General features: G+C 39.1%; 1 protein-coding gene across 2 annotated transcripts in view; it reads right to left on the bottom strand.

The window, feature by feature from the left end:
* The window catches only part of LOC146488546 (tetratricopeptide repeat protein 21B-like), a 55045-nt gene that overhangs the window by 8512 nt on the left and 25300 nt on the right, over positions 1–21233 (bottom strand). For both annotated transcript variants that reach the window (XM_085118194.1, XM_085118203.1), the window contains 20 exons: positions 18959–19051; positions 17167–17296; positions 16709–16794; positions 16536–16607; positions 15764–15884; positions 15496–15593; positions 14657–14721; positions 13861–13950; positions 13669–13752; positions 10550–10622; positions 10082–10192; positions 9747–9799; positions 9495–9580; positions 7125–7251; positions 6583–6648; positions 4462–4564; positions 2630–2740; positions 1862–1943; positions 1071–1153; positions 58–125 (listed from right to left, as the gene is read on the bottom strand). In XM_085118194.1, the coding sequence (XP_084974320.1) occupies positions 58–125; positions 1071–1153; positions 1862–1943; positions 2630–2740; positions 4462–4564; positions 6583–6648; positions 7125–7251; positions 9495–9580; positions 9747–9799; positions 10082–10192; positions 10550–10622; positions 13669–13752; positions 13861–13950; positions 14657–14721; positions 15496–15593; positions 15764–15884; positions 16536–16607; positions 16709–16794; positions 17167–17296; positions 18959–19051 (1802 nt within the window). The remainder of the gene's footprint in view (positions 1–57; positions 126–1070; positions 1154–1861; positions 1944–2629; positions 2741–4461; positions 4565–6582; positions 6649–7124; positions 7252–9494; positions 9581–9746; positions 9800–10081; positions 10193–10549; positions 10623–13668; positions 13753–13860; positions 13951–14656; positions 14722–15495; positions 15594–15763; positions 15885–16535; positions 16608–16708; positions 16795–17166; positions 17297–18958; positions 19052–21233) is intronic.

Below are 21233 nucleotides of genomic sequence, written 5' to 3'. Positions count from 1 at the left end.
GCTTTAGTAACAGTGCCCTCAGTTATTTTGTCCAAGGAAATAAACAGATCACCTTACCAGTAAAAGAGTCCTTTGCAGTAATTCAGTCCGGAGTCCATGGCTGCACGAGAGACAGCACTTTCAGCCTGCACGGGGAGAAGACACACACAAACTTTACTCTAATGGTATGGTGAAGCAACAACTTGGTTTTGGCTTTGATTCTTGAAAGTAAATGTACAGCAAATGAGAGCACTTCTTACATCTTTCGCACGCTACTGGGCGACATTTGTGCACATGATTTAGTTAAAGTATAGATTATCCAGCAAATAACAGAATCCTGACAAGTATGCATAAGCAAAAAATAATTTATTTAATTAACTTCGCCGCACAAAAGAAAAGATTAACAAAACTTACAGGAGTGTTAATTCAAATCAGCAATTACTAGTTATTATTACAAATTATTTCAGTTAAGAATACACAGGCGCAATAACAGGAGTAGGAGTATGGCAATGTTTTCGAAACAGTACTAAGATTAAAAGTTGCTTATACAACTATACCTAGAGTACTCAGAGATCTCTTAACACATTGGACTAATACTTAATTTCCAGGATTCTTACATTTGCTATTTGTGGCAAGTACGAGACCAAAGGTCAAGTTGAATACTGAACGTAACGTTTTAACAAAAAGAAAAATAAAAAGGCGGTTTTAATGGTTGTGTGGCGGCAACGAAGTGCCATAAACCTGGTTTAGATGTGCAACACAAACGCAGCGCAAATGCAAGCAAGAGTACGCCGCGTAAACATAAAAAACACAAGGAAAAGCAAAAAAAATGGAAAGAAAAAATTATCCTTTTTCCTGTGCTTGACTTGTGCTTGCGTTTGCATTAAATCCACGTATGAACATCACTAAGCGCAAACAGGTAACCCATAACCTATTCGCGATCTCGGACAAAAACTCAAAATACACATACGTATGTGCTTTTCCTTGCAACATTTGCGTTTGAGTGTGAGCCAGGGTATACAGCTAAAAACGTGAATTATCAGGGTAAAAGCAAGCTGACGTGACATGATCACAGGAAATTCACCACCAACCTGTTCAAGATATTTAGAACACTCGTCCAATTTTCCCGCTCTTCTTAGAAGATTGATCAACCGAGCGAGTGCGCTGTAATGGCCTAAAATCAAAACATTATGCCTCTAAGTTTTATTAACTGTCTTATTCCCAAGGCTTAACATGTCACTCGGCTATTTTCCAGTTGCCTTAGCTCCTTTTTTAGACTGAGACCAAGTTCAATCTTTGATACAAAATGAGTCTTATTTCAGATGGACATTCATATTGAACCATTAGCAAACTGAGACCAAAACACTTCTTGAAATGGCCCACTACACATTATATCTGTCACCTGAATACCAGGGGCAGGTAGTGGGGGCGAGGAAAAAAAAAAGAAAGGAGCGGGAAAAAAGTCCGCCAATTCTGCCCTTGGGTCTCCAATGAAATTCCAGACCCCTTACAATCCTCAATCTATTGCTCCTATCGTGCGAGAAGCTGGACCTTACTACAAAAAACAAATTATGTCTCTTAGATGACACATTTTTATGGCGAGGCGCAAACAAAATGTTGATCCACCTTAAAATTAAAACAAAACAACATTATTCTGCGTTCACATCGTCCACTAGCTGAAGAAACAACACGATGTTATTGACAGGGTGGGAAATGTTTCACAAGGCAAGTCATGTGATCGACTAGACTAACTATTCATGTATCAGGTCACGTGACTGATGGCCCACATGACTGTTCGGTCTTGGGCTCCTTCCGATATTTTCTGAGAAAACAGTGGAGCAACATTTTGAAGACAGAATGGAAAACATAAACAGGTCTTCACCTGGCTTTCTCTCTAGAAGCTGTTGAAAGTGAAAAGTGGCGGAATCGTATTCATTCTTTCTAAACATTAAATCTGCCATCATCTGAAAAACAAAAAGATGATAATTAATATTTTTGTAAGATAAAACAGAAAAGATGTCTTAACAGAAACCAAAATTCATACTCTGTTTTCTTTTCATTTTATGTTTTTAAAAAACCCGAGTACTACAAAGAGTAAATTAAAATTCACTACATTAAAATAAATTTCTTGAGCGCCATAATCCACTAGCTGTCCATGGCGCTTCACAATAATTTAAAAAGTGTTTACACAGAATAAAATTGCAAAACCTACTAGTCAAAGGTACCCTAAAATAGTTAAGTCTTAAGTTTAGTTTTAAATACTACTACCGATGATGATTGGCTAATATGTAATGGTAATTTATTCCATAGTTTCGGCCCTATCACCACAGGTTCATCAAGCAATCGGTTGTCTGAAGATCTTAACACACGGCACGAGTACTTGTATCTCGTAGCTCAGTGCCAGTCCATTTAGAGCCTTATATGTTAGTAACAAAATCTTAAAAATAATCCTGAAGCGCACTGGGAGCCAGTGTAGGCCTATAAGTATCGGTGTAATATGCTCCTGCTTTCTAGTCAAGGTAACAAGACGAGCTGCTGAATTCTGTACTATTCGAAGTAGAGTAGCTTTAAAACAGTTCATTAAACACTCCACACGCAAAACGTAACGTACGAAACTTGTTAATTGCAAGAATCTAGATCCAAGGCTTACCACAGTAGCATCATCATTTTCCGCGTCCATCTTAAGAAGTTGAACACATTGCTGTTGACAGGCGTCCAAATCATCCACTGTTAAATACATTCTGGCCAGCTTTAGCATGGCCTGAAACAATACATAAAGAAAATTAAACATGGCCTAGAGGAAAATATCAATGAACGCCCAGACAAACAAGCAATTAAGGTGATTCCCGCGAAATAAAAGTTGTCGTGAAAATTTTCTCAAACTTTCTGTGGTGGTTCACCACAACGTATTATTTCGAGAAATTTAATAAAAAAGATAGGTCACCATGTCCGCGAAGGAGCTACGATCCACTAAATTTACCCCATAATCGCTTGCAATATTCGCTTTCAACAATGAATTTATTTCATCACTTATTGTCATGTCTGGTGGTGACAGACGTTAACCAGATAGAGGAGAATTTAGAAAAACGTTATAAATAGAATGTATGTCAAGCATAATCGGCAATTAAAGATAAATTTCTTGGTCTTGGCAGGGAAGCACAATATGAAGTGGTATCGACCCAAAAACGTTCCTTGCGTACGATTTCTCGGTATCACTATTTTAAGCCCGCAAGTGGTGGGCCAGCTCGTATTTCTGGCAAATAACTCATTTTTCTGTCGTAATTTTTTTTCTAAAATCTTTAACTTAACCCTCTCCTGCCCGAGGGACATGTCGAATTTTTCTAAATCGCTAACTATGAACTGGGAGACCACATGTGATATACCATTTAAAAGGTATTTTCTGGGGTGTGCTATAAATCACACCAACAGAGATGGAAGAGGTCACATATTAGTGAGAAAAGTCCAAAACGAAATAAAAAAAACATTGAAAATTTTCTTATTTGTTGTACATACTGGGTATCCCCCTAAACTATAGCTTAATGTACAGCTCTCAGTCTATTGCTTGTTGTAAGATATCAACTGGACCCTTAACGTACAAAGGAAAAAATCCAAACGTTTGAGGGGTGGTAAATCAAGTGTCATATAGGAGGGGGGCATGATTTTATGCCTTCAATTTATAGATCTTTCAAAGATCTTTTGGATGTGCAAATGTCACACAAATTGACCAAATACTGAGCTCATTATTGCGTCTTGTGCCATATGGCACTCTTGGGCAGGAAAGGGATAAAGGTGATAAAAAAAGATAGGTCAATGCGCTCGTTTAGGAGAAAATAGCCATTTAGCCATTGGCTGGGCTTAAAATAAAGGAAAACAGACCATGTTTTCAACGTGCGAATGGCGTAACAAATTATGCGCAGTGAGAATGAGAAAAGCCAAATTGGCACGAGAGCTATGAAACATCAACAAGTGCTAACTCCTCCAGCAGACTATAGGTCCACTTATCGTGGACAGTATAGCCTGCGTGGCAGGCGCTAGAAAGGGGAAGGGAGAGGGGAAAATTGGGCGCGCGAATCAGTGTTAACTGAGATCCTGATACTTTTTCTCTTTAAAATCTACAATGACATTCCCACTTTTGTACAGGGAAAGTGAGTGTAAAAGCAAGAATATCATTGGAGAAGTAGTCCATTTTGTGTTGAATATCATGATGCAGACAATCTTTATTGCCAAAATGTAGGTGCGTTACGTTTCACTGGAAACGTTGCCCTTATCATTTGCACCCCAAGGCTAAAGCAAGCGGTCAGAAGTGATGAGAACCCATCTTGTTTATTCAGGGGTTGAGGTATCCGACCAGACACCACTTCAAATGAAAGATTGGAGGGGATGGGTACAAACAGACCTCTAACTCATTAATAGTTCGGTGGGTCTTGTCCAAGTACAATTATAGTTTTGACTATTTCCCTAACACACGCGGTCACTTCATACCGGTAAGTACGTTTCGTCGTACGTGAGTCCTTCCTTGTAGAAATTGATAGCTTTATCGTATTCTCTGGCACTGGTTGCTAGTTCTGCCATCTCTGTACAGATTCTGTCAAGTAAAAACGACACTGCTTGATCACTGAGGACACGTGGAACTGATATCAACATACATCTGAATATTCCTCAGATGCTGGCGGTAATCTTTAACAATTATTTCATGAGCGCGCGTTGGATATGAGATGGTTAATAACGCGCCGAGTTGGCTATAACCAATCTCATATCCAACAAGCGCGAATGGAATAATTGTTTTATTAAATTCTTCCCGTTTGGATATTACTGTTTACTGAATTTTATTTTTAAGTAAACATTTCTTTCAAATTAAAACGACCGGATGTTAAGGCAACTTCCGACCAAAACGACAACGTAATGATCACATGACACGCGCAGCTCTTTGCGAACGGAGTTGAATGAAAAATGGAAAGCGAAGTAGATCGGACACAGCCGGACATCTCAAATTCAAGAAATGTTCAAGTGTACGAGTAACAACCTTTCTGAGACAAGCATTCAAATGCTTTTGAAGTTCCAGCTCATCGAGAAGCGTAATAATAGTGCACATTTGAGCAAATGTTTTGCTGTGTGGTGCCGAGCGAAGGAAGGGATCAAATGCGGCTTTTTTTTATGCTGAACTGAATCCCTCGCAGACGTTTTAAAACACATAAGGCAAGCCGAGTCCAAGTGTACGAGGTACAACCTCACTGAGACAAGCATTCACTGCAAGTTTTTAAACTTCAAGCTTATCGAGAGGAGTAAGAGCTGTGCACATTTGCACAAATGTTTTGCTGAGTGGTGCCGAGCGACGGAAACGAACATTATGGCCGCCGCTCGTACGGATTTCATAGATGAACTTTTGTAACTGGAGTCCTCGTAAACGCGTAGAAACAGAAAGGCAGGCATTAAGCTCTTCTTGAGAAATTTCTACGATCGGCTTTAACCTCTTACCGCCAGGATTTGCAAAAGCCATCCTGAAATTTTTGAAGGTAACCGGTTGTTATTGTTTTTTTGTGATCTAAATCGTAAAATCGTACAATTTTTCTGATTTTAAAGGAAACTTCAGAGATACGTACCATTAAATAGTGTCATACCGAACTTTGTGGCTTTTATTGTTGTTATATTAAGATGGCATTGTCTGGTATTTATTTCTTTCCTTTTATTTTTCTCCATTTTTCCGAAGAAACTTTCGCTTCCCGCCGAAAAAAAATTTTAGCTTAGCGACACCTGGGGCAATCGTTTTCCATATAAGGTCAAACTACGGTATATGAGCTGATAACTGATTTAGTGAACCAATCAGAACGCTAGAAATGCAATATCCGAGACTGGGAATTTAATAATTTTCTATACTACGAAGCAATTAACGGCTGTGGACTAAATAGGCTATTCAGTCTCTACAGTGATATTACGTTACATTACATTACAAGAATAAGAAATACGAGCTGGACTAATGAATAACTGACAGTGCCTTATTCCTCAGACAAAACTTAGGTGTCTGCTCAATAGCAGTTGCACACATGCTTGCGGTTCATCCACAGTTCTGATATTTCATACACTTCAATTCTAGCTCTTTCACTTTTGTATACTACACAAAATGACCAGCTCCCAGTTGGCTTGATAGCTCAGTTGGTAGAGCAGCAGCCCCGGTACGGTGCAGAGGTTATATGGGTTCGAATCCCGTTCAAGCCTGAATTTTGTTTCTTTTATCACCTGCTTAAGTTCCATACACGAGAGCGATGGTCTCTCATGTTGATTTGAATGACCTGGTTTGTAGGTTGAGTGAAAACGCCAACTGCATGTGCTGTTTCTTTACTGTACAAGGTTTACCGCAATTGTTGAGTCTGTGCTTGAAATCCTAAGTACGACCATTTAAATGAAGCTATCGAACTGTACTGTTTCTCGAGGTCCTGTTTCTTTTGCAGATGTTTCGTGAATTTGGATTCTGTATAGAGTCCTATTAAATGTGTTACCAGTTAAATGAAGGCAATTGGGCACTATTTTCCTATTAATTATTAAAACAATAGTTTGTCTTACGATATAAGTGTCAATAATTGTTTTAAAGCAAGTAGCTTATCTTACTTTGCAGCTTGCAGTTTCTGTGCTTTTATGGCATCTGGTTGTTCCACACCAACTCTTCTCAAAACCCTGCCAGATGTTAACAATAACAACATTAATTAGACAACACATGCCACTGAATAAGAAGGTGATAGGATAACAACAGCCAGTATAACAATAATAATAATAATAATAATAATAATAATAATTATACTGCTGGCAAAGACTGACAGACAGTATTGCTGTCCCGTTTCATCACACATTGCTCCATAACAATAAATTATTCCGTTGCCACTTGCGTAAACAGTTACGACACCAGACTTTCAAAAACCAGTCCCTTTTTTGTGGAGAGATGCGATATGCAAACATTAGCGGCTTTCACTAAAAGATCATGATGACTATAAGTGATAGAAATGCGCTATAAAAAAACGAGTCCTGTAACAATTGGCAGAGTAGGGGCAAAGTAAAGGGTTATTGAGTATGTCAACTTTTTTGTCCCAAATGTCATTACATGTTATAATTATGAACCCGTTATGATGTACATAAAGGATTCTAAAACATCTCACCTGGTTTGAACTTCCTTAGCTCTGGTAAGAGTTTTCAGAGTCTCTTCAGTATTGCCAGACTTCTGATAAACTTGTGCTTCAAGCTTAAGAAGTCGGGCTTCTTCCATCAGAGATGGAAGGTCATTAGCTAAAGACAAAAGCACAGAATGGCTATCAATTAGAGCCCATACTGACAGAAACAGATTGAAGAAGATGGCTCATAAATGAAGCTCTTCGTAAATGTACAGTGAAATGCAACATAACTCCGATAAGATTAGGTTATCGACAAAAGAGTAAAAGGCGAACATGGCACAGAATGGCCGGGCATAATTCATATTCACATGATTAGCATCACATTAGTATAAAAGTGACGCCAGGGAGAAATTTGAAAGCCAACAAAGTACAATTTAAAAGATATGGCGCCAGAAATGGGCGAACACCAAACTTTGATTGGAAATTTGAGTTAAAATGTGAATGATTTTTTCGCCATTTTATATGAGAACTCAAAAATGCCTTTTTCACTATTTTTTTATTTCTAGTTTTGATCTGCTGTTATTTAATCTAATTTGCCATTAGTTAATATATGTTAAATTTTGTTATTATATCTTATTGACATTGTAATTGTTGTGGCGAATGCATTAAACTGAACTAAACTAGACCCGACCCGACCCGAACCGACCCGACCCGAACCGAACCGAACCGAACCAAACCAAACCAAACTAAACTAAACTAAACTAAACTAAACTGGTCCAACTTTTAAAGAACTACGTAGCAAAAGTTTCTTTTTTAAAGAAATTCAGATATTGGGCTTAAATGTAAAGTCTAGCGGAAAAGGTTTACTTGGAAATTTCTGCTCCCTGTATTTCGTATCACTGACACAATAAGCAGATTAAATGGGCTATTTTGCTCTTTTAAGTATGTTTATCTCCAGCTTCTCTAGGTTCATGAATCTTGTTTTAGCACCATCTTTATTGTTTGCCTGGGTGTTCAATGATGGTTGAAAGTGTACTTTTCAGTCTCCGGCGAAAAGTTTCGACTATGAAAGTCGTAAGCTATCACCAGACTGGTGAGGAAATCCAATTGGCACTCAGAGTGGTGTGTTCTCACTGTGCCGATAAATATTTCAAAATGTAACTAACTTCTAACTATTTGCAGTAATCTTTCAAATTCTGTTCAGTGAAAAGAGCAAGATGAGTTGGCTGGGAAATTTCTCTTGAGACGGCTGCTAACACCTTTCGAAGTAGTGTTGAATTTTTTAACTTCAAATAACGCGTTTGTCGCTGTTGAGTCTGTTGGGTGTAATATTTTGAACACTGTTTTGAATGAAACATTTGCTCATACAGTATGTCGGAGAGAAAGTGAATGAAAATCAGTGTATGACAGCTCACACAGCACGAAGAGAATGGCTTACTCGACTCTGCCAGCTCAGTTTTAAACATCTAGTGCCGTTTCACCGTTGAGCGTTGCGTAACGTTCAATGCCGGTAAAGATAACGGGCACCGGGCCTTCGAACAATTCCAGTTCTAGGTTATCTTCTTGTTCTTGAGTGCGACCGGCGGCCATCCAGTTTGTCTTCAGGCATAAATGCGCCTCGCACCAAATAATCTTTAAGAATTTACATCAACATTACACGCGTAAGGACAAATCGATTTTTTTTTTGTGGCTGTGTAACACCCCAAATTTTGGAGTGCTGACCTTAAAGGATGCGGCTTGAGAGTGCTGTTACGCAAAAAACCATATTATCCCACTACTATGGTTTCACAGCAGTTGCTCAAGGCAATGCAATCCTGAGAAAGCAATCGACGCTAAAAGTTTGAAATTCTTGGTGCAACGATTTACCGAGAAAATTTGTATAGCACCGGATATAAGGAAACAATCATCAAGTCGGTGCCTGTTCAAATAATGTAAAACATTTGCAAGTCTTTTTTCTGCTAACAATGACTGCGGTATCAGACATGAATAATAATAACAATCTTTATGGAGGATATGTACTTCACTCGAAAATGCTTCACGGAAGGGTTCTCCTACTAAGTTATAAATAATAATACTAACACATAAGATATGGATATTAAAATACTGGCGACTTAGAGCATTAGAGCGTTCAGTAATTCATAAAGTAATCCTTAAACTACAAGAAAACCTGAATTCTAGGATAACAAAGACTTCACATTAATAATTTCATGACACAAAAACACCCGAGTGAGTGCTAAGAAAAAGTTAACTACTCAGTTAATTTGTCAATTTCCAATCGGATTGTCATCGGGTACCAAAAGTGCTCTCTATGGAAACTAAACAAAAATCATTAAAAATACCCAACAGTATAACAAGACAGGCAGCGTTATTAAAATGTAAGGTTGTAAACTCAGCGAAAATATAAAGAACAGAACATACCTTTTTCTTGTTCCAAAGCTGCCTTGATAACCTTGTCCGCCTTTTCGTAGTTTTTTAATTTAAGATACAGCTCGGCCAAGTCATACCTGGAAATGAACGCAGTTTAGACAGGGGCAGAATAAACCACCTTCAGGCACTGAGGCAACTTACAGCATAACTACTTTACATCTCAGTTGCTGCTAAGTTAATCTGTCAATGGGTGTTGACCATAAAAAACTAAACTGTACTTCATTAAACATGGCTGATACAAACCTTAAAAAGTTCTGCTGCCCTGATTTCAAGGCTGCTTCATAGTAGTTGATGGCCTGCAATACAAAACGAAAACCCAAAGTCCTTGGTTGTTAATACAGATAGGACCAGTTAGAATTTATTAGTCTCTTTCCAACACGCAAAGTCAATCCTTTTGTGTTCATTTTCTTCGCTGGATAGAGATTTATACCCACTCTGAAAAACGTGGACCACTATACCAGTAGAACCACTGAATAATCCAAGCAAGGTCAGGGTCTTGACTGTACAGTAGTAATATACTGGAACACTTCTACAAAGCTACCTCATCTCTTAATTTATATGAAAGCAAGAGCATGTACCTTGCCATAATGGTGTGTCTTGACCAGAGCCTTTCCTATTTTGCTTGCCAGTGCGCCATCTCTGGGGTTTCGTTTGAGTGCCGTCTCATAGACCTCAATGGCTTTTTCAGGCTGAATTCAAGTAAAACAAACACATTATTGAACACAGGCTAAGCAATCCCTACCAAACATGTTATGGAATTTAATTGTCTGTGGAATCTTCGAAACACTATATTGATAGTGCTGAACTGGCTATGCAAAACCAACATTAGACTGGCTTTCAAAGTTGAATTGAAACACAAACTACGAATGCAATAGCCTCCCACGCAGTCGTTTTTAGGGGACTAGTATTACCTCCTCCCCTAAAAACGGCTGCATGGGAGGCTACGGATGCAAGAAACCTGCCAATAAAACTAATTCTCTCTTGTGGCCACTGAAAACTGGCATAGGTTATTTGCCATGTTTTGGTTTGTGGAAAACAGCTCTGACCTCCTGTATACTCATGTAAGCATCTCCTAACAACAAGCAGGTGTGAGCGCTTGGATTCTTGTCAACTAATTCTCTACAAAAAAATTAAAAAGGAAAACAGGTTTTAGTCATTGCTGCGGTGGGAAAGCCGTTGCATGTGTAATGTTTCAAAACATTTCAATATCAGACAAGAAACGCTGACCTTTTGAAATGTTATTTCCAACATGTCAATTGTCACAAAGAAAAATTTAATGACAGGAAAGTTTTCTCGACATTCAAGAAGCTATATTTTAAAAGTAATGATGCATTCTTCTTAGCAGTACTTAGGGGCTTATTTAAGGGGTGAATGCGTTGGAAAGGAACTTCACCATCGCTGTGAAAGCTTTAGATAAAGAGTAAGCTTTTTTACAGAACTTCTCAGTAATGCAAATGGTTATCGATAAAACGTTTGACCCCACACAGCAGTCGCAATAGGTATACAAGTTGATATTTAGATAGATAGATGCTTTATTAAAACTAAATCGCAACCCGAGGGTTGAATTAGATAGTTTTCTACAATAAAATTTAAAAACATTCAAAAAATTACAAAGGTTTAAAAACTACCATAAAATGACAAAAGTTACAATTTGAGCGCATTACTAAGAAGGAATGAGTTCTTTAATCTATTTGTCTTAAAATTAGCGTTGAATTTTCGTTTCTTCCTCAAATTGTAATGACAGGTATTCCTCTCTGGGAGTAAAGCATGGAGTTAATTATTCCTGTCTTCTGCTATCTTTGAAAAAGACTTGTTCGTCGGTGATTGTCTTCTTGCTGAAAGAGTTTCAAGACCAGCCTGAGCCAAGGCTTCTTGGTAGGACTTGAAGGGAAAAATGACGCGCATTGCCCTCCTTTGGATCCTCTCTAACTCTTCTGAAAGGTACTTTGGAAGACTATCGTGGAATTCTGGACAAGCATATTCAGTAAGGGGACGAATACAAGTTCGATAAAATTGAATTAGCTCCTGTGTGCCGAGACCAGAGCGTTTGAGCTGTGACAGGCAATGCATCCGTTTCCTAGATTTCTTTCCGATTTCATCAATATGACAATTCCATTTAAGGTTACATGTAATATACATACCTAGAATCTTAGCTTTTGGAACGCATTCGATTTCACTACCGTTAATTACAATGGAATCAAAGGAATTGTTTGTAGTACTAAAAGTTATTCGAAGTTCCTTGCACTTTGCCTTGTTAAGTTGGAACTTGTCTTCAGCTGCTCTGGTTACGAAGGTGTCCACGGCGGTTTGGATGGTACTTGGCCGGTTCTTGGCTACGGTATCTGAGATGGTGGTGTCGTCAACGTATTTCCATAGCTTGTTATCGGGAATGTCGAGCTCATTAATCATAACGATGAACAGCCACGGGCCAAGCTTAGTCCCTTGGGGGACCCCTGCTGGGATTGCTCCCCACTCAGAGAAGCAGTTGGAGCCGAGCTTCACTCGTTGCTTGCGGTCGGTGGGAAAATCGATAACCCAGAACAGAATAGCCTCAGGGAGATCGTAGTTGTGCAGTTTATTGATCAATATGTGATGATCGATAAGATCAAAGGCTTTCTTGATGTCGAACAGGACTGCCCTTACTGTGGCTCCAGTACCGTCGGTTGCACTGTTCCATTCGTGAATCATGCTGATAAGCGCTTCAGTTGACTTGAAGAGGGGACTGTACCGAACTGCCTTGGATCCACTTTTGTGAGTACGGCTGGCTTGATATAACGGTCAACGATAAACTCCTCTTCCAGTTTCGAAAGGATAGGTGTAAGCGAAATTGGTCTCAAATGCTTATTCACATCCTGGACTGGAGTTTGTTTGGGAATAGGAGTAATGTCAGCATGTTTCCAGGAATGTGGTAGTTTAGCCTCCTTGTAGGAGCAGTTGAGAATGTCCGTGACGGCTGGAGCAAGGAGGTCTGCGTTCTCTTTCAGTAACCATGCGGGTATGTTGTCTGGTCCTGACGCCTTCGCTGGATTCAAGGACGTAATTTTTCGGAAAACACAGGTCTCGGAAATGGGAGGTTGGTTGGAGTGATATGCGTCACATGAAGTACGGGAGGCTAGTGGTGTAAATATGCTCATTGGGGCCAGGAATGCTTTATTTATGGTGTTAGCGAGGGCGGTAGGGTTTGGAAAAAGCCCTTGGTCAATATTACGCAGGACTGATATTGTGTCAGTGCGGGTGGCAGCCTGCATCCCGGCGAGTTTCTTGACCTCCTTCCACCACCTGCGAGGCTCGCAATTCCTTAGTTGTTCTACGTTTGCCGCATAGTATTTGGCCCGGCATGACTTGCGTAGCCAGTTCACACTGTTTCGCAGGCGGCGGAATTTGGCATCGTCCCCTCGGGCAAGAGCTCTTTGTTGTTCGCGTATCATGGATTTCAGCTGTTTGTTAATCCACGGGGGGTCGTTGACAACAAGTTTCTTTGACCTTAGTGGGAGTAGTGTGTCCATACCCGACTTAATAACAGTCTCCAAAGTATTTGTTTTCTCTTCGCAGGAGTCCTTTGTCCCAACGAGAAGGTCAAGGTCGACCTCTTCAAGATATTTGACAAAATAGCTTTTTTTTATAACTTTAGATATTTCATCGGCAGTCTCTAAAAGTAATTTGGGCCCAAGCGGTACAGTTGGCTTAATTTCTCCATTTTTTCAGGCTCCAAATTTTCTGTTATTTTCTTATCATGCCATCTTTCATGCGAAAGTGACTGAACTTCTCCATGGCAACGGACCAGATAGCGCCTCTATCCAGTGAATAAAGCCATGCGATCTTTAACTTATTTTTTATTTCATTTTACCACAAAACAAAACAAAGAAACAACAACAACAACAACAAAACAAAAATACATGATTACATAAAAGAAAGAAAGTAGCGAGTAAGTCTCCTGTAAGGGAACACAGGATTATAAAGGGACTTGCACAATAATACAATTTTAATGTTCTGGGTATGAAGAAAATAGGGCCATAAATTCTCATTACAGCGTTAGCAGGCTTTCTCTTCAAACTCTATTTTTTCTACTTTATAAATTGAATTATACTGTCTTGAGGGTTTCTTTCATTTCAAGAAAGTTATGGTCATTGCTTTTAGAAGAGAACTAACTAACTAACTAACTAACCTGTAAACACTAGCATACAAACGCTTGTCCTTCCGGTGATGTAAATATATCTCTGCCATCTTCTCTTTTGCCTTTATGTAGTAACTGCCAAATAACAAAACACATTACTAAATTCAAAATTTATTAACATCAATTAATAATAAACAAAATCTTTTCTAAAACCAACACTTGTAATTCGATGTAGGTGCACACCTTTGTTCTGGAGATATCTGTCTCAGTATAGCCAAGGCCTGCTCTGTATCACCATTCTTTAACACCAAGTCTGCATTAGATATCTGAACCCTGGAGAAATAGAAGTGTTTTTTTGTGTCTTTGAAGAAATGTTTGAACAGGACAACCACTAGATGTGCCGCAAATGTTCTTTTCAAGTAGGTAGTGTTCGCCTAAAATGCAAATGCTTGGGACCAGCTTTAGCTATCTGTCTATGAAAGGCGTCTCTGTTATGGTTACTTGTCTTTCGGGGAATTGAATTGAACAACTCAAATTATATAGAAAAGCTCAACTCCATGTCGCCGTCTAAGAGGGATATGATGTGGGCAACTGAACCCAATCCACTGTACAGCAATACCTTGGGAACCTAACACAGCCAAATAGGCACATAGAAATCGTCTCTGTACAAACAACATTGTGAGTGCCAGGACAGGTTATAGGGCGTGGATAAGATTACCCTTCTGGTCACGGCAAGGAGGAGGATAAGGAAAGGGGATGGGAAATGTGGATTAAAAAAAAACAAAAAAAAACAAAATAGAGATGAACGAGCACGAGAAAGTAAAATGAAAAGCGATACAGGAAAATACAATAAAACGAAAGATAACACATTAGGAGCACTTACGGCCAGCGGTAACACGGCGCAAGATCTTACACTAAAAGGACAGAAACAAGCTGAAAAGACATCGCAAAATAACACGCTTGGAAAGTCACGCTGACAAGCGGACCATTGTAAAAAGGAGGGAGGTATGCCAAGGTGAAGACGGCCTGTTTGATTTACCTGACTTCTTCAGGAGTACCACTAAACTCTTCTAATGCATCCTGCATCACTTTGGTGGCCTCATGCTACAAAACAAACGACAAACAATCCACTTCATATAGAACAGACTGAGTATGTTGTTTTAAGAGGAGCTCCAAGGTAATACGTTATATTCCCACGAAAAAAGTTGACGCAACAACTTCCAGTTGCCCAAGAAACTGACTCAAAAAGATCTCTTTCAAAACACAGGCTTTCAACACCATCACAGTGCCTTAAGTGACAAATATTTAACATTGACATCTGTCACGTCAAAGAAGGTTGTACAAGCAATGTTAAAAAATGTCCAAATAAACCACTGTAAGGCAATATTTGCAGTGTACAGTCTCATTTTAGGGCGGGGTCATGGAACCAAATCTTAATTGTCCCTAGTTTTTCTTCTCAGGGTGTCAATAAAATTATTGCTCTGGTGATTATTGTAGTCTTGTTATTTTCTTGTTTATCTTTACAAGGGTTCACAAGTGAATTGATGACAGACGAAACAGACCGAGGTTGTAACAAAGGCTGACACTTAAAACCGGCCCTCTTCAGTCATAATAGACAAGGCGGCTTTCCCAGATGCAAGTACAGTAAGTTCCAGGGTGTCACAGAGAAACATAATTGTGGAAGCCCTCTATTTTTTTTAAATATACATCAACAACCTTCCAGAAGGCCTCTCAACAGCTTGCAGGGCCAAAAGGGTTTGCTGACCAGTCTAAATTAATATAAGCATTTCACACTACATATTCCTCATGTTGAGCCAATAAATTCAGTCCACATAAATTTAATGTTTCATCACTGTTTCAGATTTTGTTTTCATTTACCAGCTGTCCTGCCTCTGTATGAGCATCAACAAGTTCAAGATACACTGCTGCTCGGTCACTGGAGGTTATAGCTATTTTCTTGCCTTGCACGCTTGGAACTACAAGGAAAAGGATGCAAGCAATATTATCATATTACGACTTACTCTGGGTTTAACTTCAAAATTACATGTGTCTTTGTTCCTCTTAAAAAAAATTCCCCATTTCCTCATCTTCCAGTGTGGGACAATGTTGTGATAAGCTGTGACGTACATGATGTAAGGTGTGTTACCTGCTTTCTTTACCCCGGAAAGGTTCATGGCAGCTCTCATGGTGTTAACACTCTCCTCAGGCTGACCCATCTTCTTCTGCACCCTCGCTTTGATTAGATGATAAAGAGGATGGTTCCTGACCTGGAACACAAACCATCAGCTTGTTGATACTATAGATACTTGACTGTTCAACAATGCACCAGGGGAATTCTCTTGATGTACCACTGACGGAGGCCTGGTTCAGTATCTCTCATGTGCTGTACCAAGTGTATTGATGCAGTGGTTTGACAGTAGTATATACTGTGATCAATCTTTTAAACAACACTTCACCTGACTTACGTAAGGCAACGTATGGCAGAACATGCCGCATAATGACATCAGAGTGAAACAATACTACATCCAGCGAACATGAGATACAGTACATTGAACCAGACACTCAACAGGGCAAAAAAGTTGCTGGTCACAGGAAACAGGATCCTTGGATATAATTAAGTATTATTATGGGATTACACTGCTTTGCTGTACTTGTACAGTTTAAGTGATACTCCAACTGAGACATTAGGTGTAAACCCAATAATACCCAATTAAAGTCCAAAGTAATGAGTAACTGACTGTCACGATTTAATTAACATATGATGTTTGAAGGTACATTGACCGGAATATAATCTTATCTAAACGAGGAAAAACAGTAAACAAAAGTATGTTCACAAATGTAATTTGTTCGGGAAACTTCTTCTTGGAGGGTTTATGCTGGTCCACTGGAAATAATAATTGCATCTATCAGTAACTTACCTCAAAGTTGTAGCTGAGTCCAACTTCAAGGGACTGCTCAGCAAGTTTGTAGTTACCTTGTTGGAGATGAATCTGTCAAAGGAGAAAGGAAAGGGTTTTTTGTTCAAACAGTATCCCATAATCCAAGTCCAATGGAAGACAATGTAATATTGAGATGGGAAATGTTAAGTCACCTGTGCCATGAGCAGGTGAGCATCAGAAAAGGTTGAGTCTTGGTCCAGGCAGTGAGTCAACATGGCTTTAGCAGCATCAGTTTCCCCTGACATTGAAAACACATTGTCAAAGCATTTTATCACATTGAAAAACTTTCGAAGTTACTTCCATCTTTACTTTACCTTAAACAATCATTTACTTTGCTTTACTTTTAACAATCATTATACTTTGGCATCAACTTCAATTTAGACCAACTTGGCAGTGATTTTTGACAATATAATTCATCCTTAGCTGTTGCTCAGATACCATTGATGTGTTTTGGTGTCCATCCCTGCCATCCCTTTTAACCTAGAGTAATCACTTATTATAATGTCATTAACTTATAGATTTACTAGCAGTAGGTACCTCAAGTACCACCACATAAAAACATTTTTACCTACAGAGCAATTGAAGACTGTTGCTTAAGATGAGCACTTACCTGACAGGTACTTGACTTTAGCCATGAGATACAGTCCCTCCAGCAAACCTGGCACGCTTTTAGTCAGAGGATCTAACACAGCCGCACAGCGTTTAAGGAGAGGAGGTGGCGGCTGACCTGGACTCTGTGCCTGTGCCAACAGAACAAAACAGGTTTTAATCTCCATTTTTCCATTTTGTTCAGTTCATTGTAATAGAGGCCTTTAGCACCATGTTAAAAGCTAACTGAAAACTGTTGGCAGTCATGTGACTAGTGCTTGAGGACATGTTTGAGGTTAATTATTGATGTCTTTGTAATAGCAGGGGGTTGTAGGTATTGACATAAATCGTTTACCTCTGTCAGGTTTTCATGGCCTGAAATTTGCAGATTTATCCAGCGTACACAGGTTGCAGATATATACAAAATAATCTTTCATTTCATGTGAACTAAATCACCAAAAAGGCACTAATCTTCTATTTTCCTAACTACAAACTGTGGTTTTCGGTAGCTGTAAACGTAGTTCTAAAGGTCTCTAATGTAGTTTCACTCAGCTTTCGTTTCTAGAATTGTATAGTTAAGTTTAATGCATATGAGGTGAAAGATAATTCATGACTATTTGAAAGGGCTTTCAAAGAGAGGAGAATGGCTTTTTTTTGTGAATAGCTTCTCTCGTACCAGAAATATTCAAGCTTTTGTTAAAAAATTGATGTCATCTGAAATCGTCTAACAATGAAGATAAATCACAAAACGAGAATATCTTTGGAAGTATTAGAGTGATACTTTTCAAACTTGGCACCGATAGTTTACACCAGGTAAGACACAAAATGACACCATTTTGATGTTGTTATGACATTACTCTCGTACCAGTTCCTTTCTTCTATTTTCGACCAGATAAGGAGAGGTAAACTCCTACTTGAAACGCACAAAGTGCCCATATTACCTTACGTTTTCTCACCAGCTCCTTGGGAGTTACCGATATCTGATTTTTTTCAAATGTCTATTGCTCGCTTTCCGTCTATTCGTTTTATGATTGTTTCAACTGTAATTCTATCAACTGTCTTACAGTCTCTAGACCGTTTTTATGTCACAGCACTGCAATAAGGAAGCATTATTCTATAAGCTTTATGGTTTCTTTTAAGGCTTCCTCGCCACTTTCTTTACAATCGTTTTTCTTCTACTCCTATTACGGTTTTTTACTGTGTGTGGTGAAAAAAACAAAAAAGAAAACAGAAAAGAAAAGAGGAAGCAGGGCCATCAGTATTTGCCGGCCGTCAGCGACATGTAGTAAGGCTGGCAATTACAGGGATGAAAGCTAGCTAATTTTATTTAATCTACAGTTCTATGATGCGCATTTTGCCGAGCCTCAATGCGCTTCTCAGACAGAGAGTTTTAAAACAACTGAAAGAAAATGAGAATGGAAGACTTTCTTTTGTTCATAACTGGCTTCTTGAACCCTTAATGACAGCCCTGGAGCATTTTCCATTTTGCCAAATTTTCAGTTTAGCCAGTTGAAATGCAAATGGTTTGCACGGATCAAATGCAAATTTTCCAGAACAAACAGACGACCTTTGGTGGTAGTCCACTTTTCCCGTTCCAATCAGATTACTGTTCCATTTGCACAAAATTCCCATTTCCATGTTGCTGATTTCTTGCACCATCTTTGTGTCATCGCATAGGTTTTTTCATCTACTAATAGGATTGCAAAATTGGAACGACTAAAAAAAGCCTTTCCATTTGACATGGAAAGTTTCCGAAATTTCCAACCGAATATTTTGGCTAAACCAAAAGCGCCCCTAGTGTCAAATATACAAACCTCAGTAGGAGCATAGACCAGGTAGTCATTAATTATCTGAAGAAGGAAGTCAGGGTTTAAGTTGTAGAAGTATTTCACCCCAAGAGCAAGACCCTGAAAAACAAACAACACATTGGATGATTACACCTTTACACAAGTATAACGATAATAATATTGAGAATGATTCATTATTCAGGGAATGACACGGGCATACTCGGAATCAAAGGCTTCTGTGAGCCAACTCGTGAATGCAGAAGTAAATAGTGGTAACCGTAACGTAGTACTCGCATCAAACTATGCTTCAAAAAACTAACGATTCGTGGACGACATGCGGCAACGAAGTGTGACCTGAGGGGTATAAAAAACATTGATTGTTCGCATTGTGTTTGGTTGGCCCAGGACTCGAAATATAAATCGTATTTAAGACGTTTTAAGAATGTTTACATTTTGAAAATTCTTAAGGGCCTTTGGAGTGTTTGGCTTTTGAAGGCGAAAAAAAAAGGGGATTTTGTTCTTTGACATGTGCGAAGGTTCGAACCAGGGCCCTCAGCAAACCTTCAGCTTCAAAGAACTCACACCACGCCACTGCACCACACGTGCTCAACTTCCTATGCAGTGATTAATTTTTGTATTTATTAGTTGACTTAGTTGTTTAGGGCGTCTAACTATCAGCAAATGACTTCTTACTGCCAAAGACGACTACGCAAATGAGCACGAAACACCCTCAGCCATTTCACCGTCGTATTTTTTGTTTCCATTTTGGGTGAAATCCCTGTTGACTTGGACGACAATCTCAATCTGCTTGAGCGGCATTCAACAGTGTGCAATTCTCACCAAAATATAAATGAAGACTATATGCATTGATCGAGTGTTCTTTCGGTCTATTTCTTTTAATTTCGAATGCCAAAAAACGTGAATTTTTGTAATTGAAGGAGAGAACCTAAAGCGAGCTATGAGAGCATGCCACATTTAAAAGTTTACGATCAGCAACCGAGTGACATTTTCCCCACACAACGATAACCTGTTCAATGCGCATGCGCGCATTCGCGAGTTTAAAAAGGACTCACGGAATAATACATCATTCTCATTTATTCATCAGGCTTAAAATATTCCACCACATTATTTTCATCGCGCATATGCCACACATTGACATTCCAATCCTAGCAGTATGTAGATTTTGTCCCATGAACCTAATTTAATGCCCTTAGGTCTCAAGAGCCTCCTCTAGCTCAGGGGTAGAGCATCCGAACTGCATGTAGTAATCAGGTCTTAGGTTTGACTCCTGATAGGAGCACTCGGATTTCTTTTTTTCTCAATATGCCTGTGCCATTCATAACTCGTTCAATGCGCATGCGCACATTCGCGAGTTTAAAAAGGACTCACGGAATAATACATCATTCTCATTTATTCATTAGGCTTAAAATATTCCACCACATTATTTTCATCGCGCATATGCAACACATTGACATTCCAATCCTAGCAGTATGTAGATTTTGTCCCATGAACCTAGTTTAATGGCCTTAGGTCTCAAGAGCCTCCTCTAGCTCAGTGGTAGAGCATCCGAACTACATGTAGTAATCAGAAGGTCTTAGGTTCAACTCCTGATAGGAGCACTCGGATTTCTTTTTTTCCCAATATGCCTGTGCCATTCACGGAGTAATACATCATTCTCATTTATTCACCTGGGCTGGGTTGTTCGAAAGCCGATTAACGCTAATCCACGATTAAAAGTCAATCGAGGTTTTCGTCGTTGCTCTGTAAAATAGGTTGAAAGGCTAATTTCAAGCTAAAGGTAAAGAAAAGTCGACGTCAATATTGAGGGCCGAAAATCTTTTGGACGAATCTTTGTTGATTAGCAATTAAACTCGAGTCAAAGTTTGCGTTTATCCAGGATTAGTTTAATCGGACTTTGAACAACTGGGCCCAGGCTTAATATATTCCACCACATTATTTCCATTGCGCATATGCCACACATTGACATTCAAATCCTAGCAGTATGCAGATTTTGTCCCATGAACCTAGTTTAGCTCCCACGAGTCTCCTGTAGCTCAGTGGTAGGGCATCCGAACTAGTAATCGGAGATAAGAGCACTCGGATTTCCTTTTTTCCCAATATGCCTGTGTCATTCACTGAATAATACATCATTCTCATTTATTCACCAGGTTTAAAATATTCCATCACATTTATTTCCAATGATAATATTGCGAAACTTTATCCCTACAGAAAGTATAAAAGCTATAATAATAAAAAGTAAAATAAAAAATAGTAGGATTAACTGGTGTGATGAACAGTTAGA

This window comes from Pavona decussata, unplaced genomic scaffold, assembly GCF_977016875.1.
Source record: "Pavona decussata unplaced genomic scaffold, jaPavDecu1.1 SCAFFOLD_9, whole genome shotgun sequence".
NCBI classification, from domain to species: Eukaryota; Metazoa; Cnidaria; class Anthozoa; order Scleractinia; family Agariciidae; genus Pavona; species Pavona decussata.
This window is presented reverse-complemented; position numbering and strand designations above follow the sequence as displayed.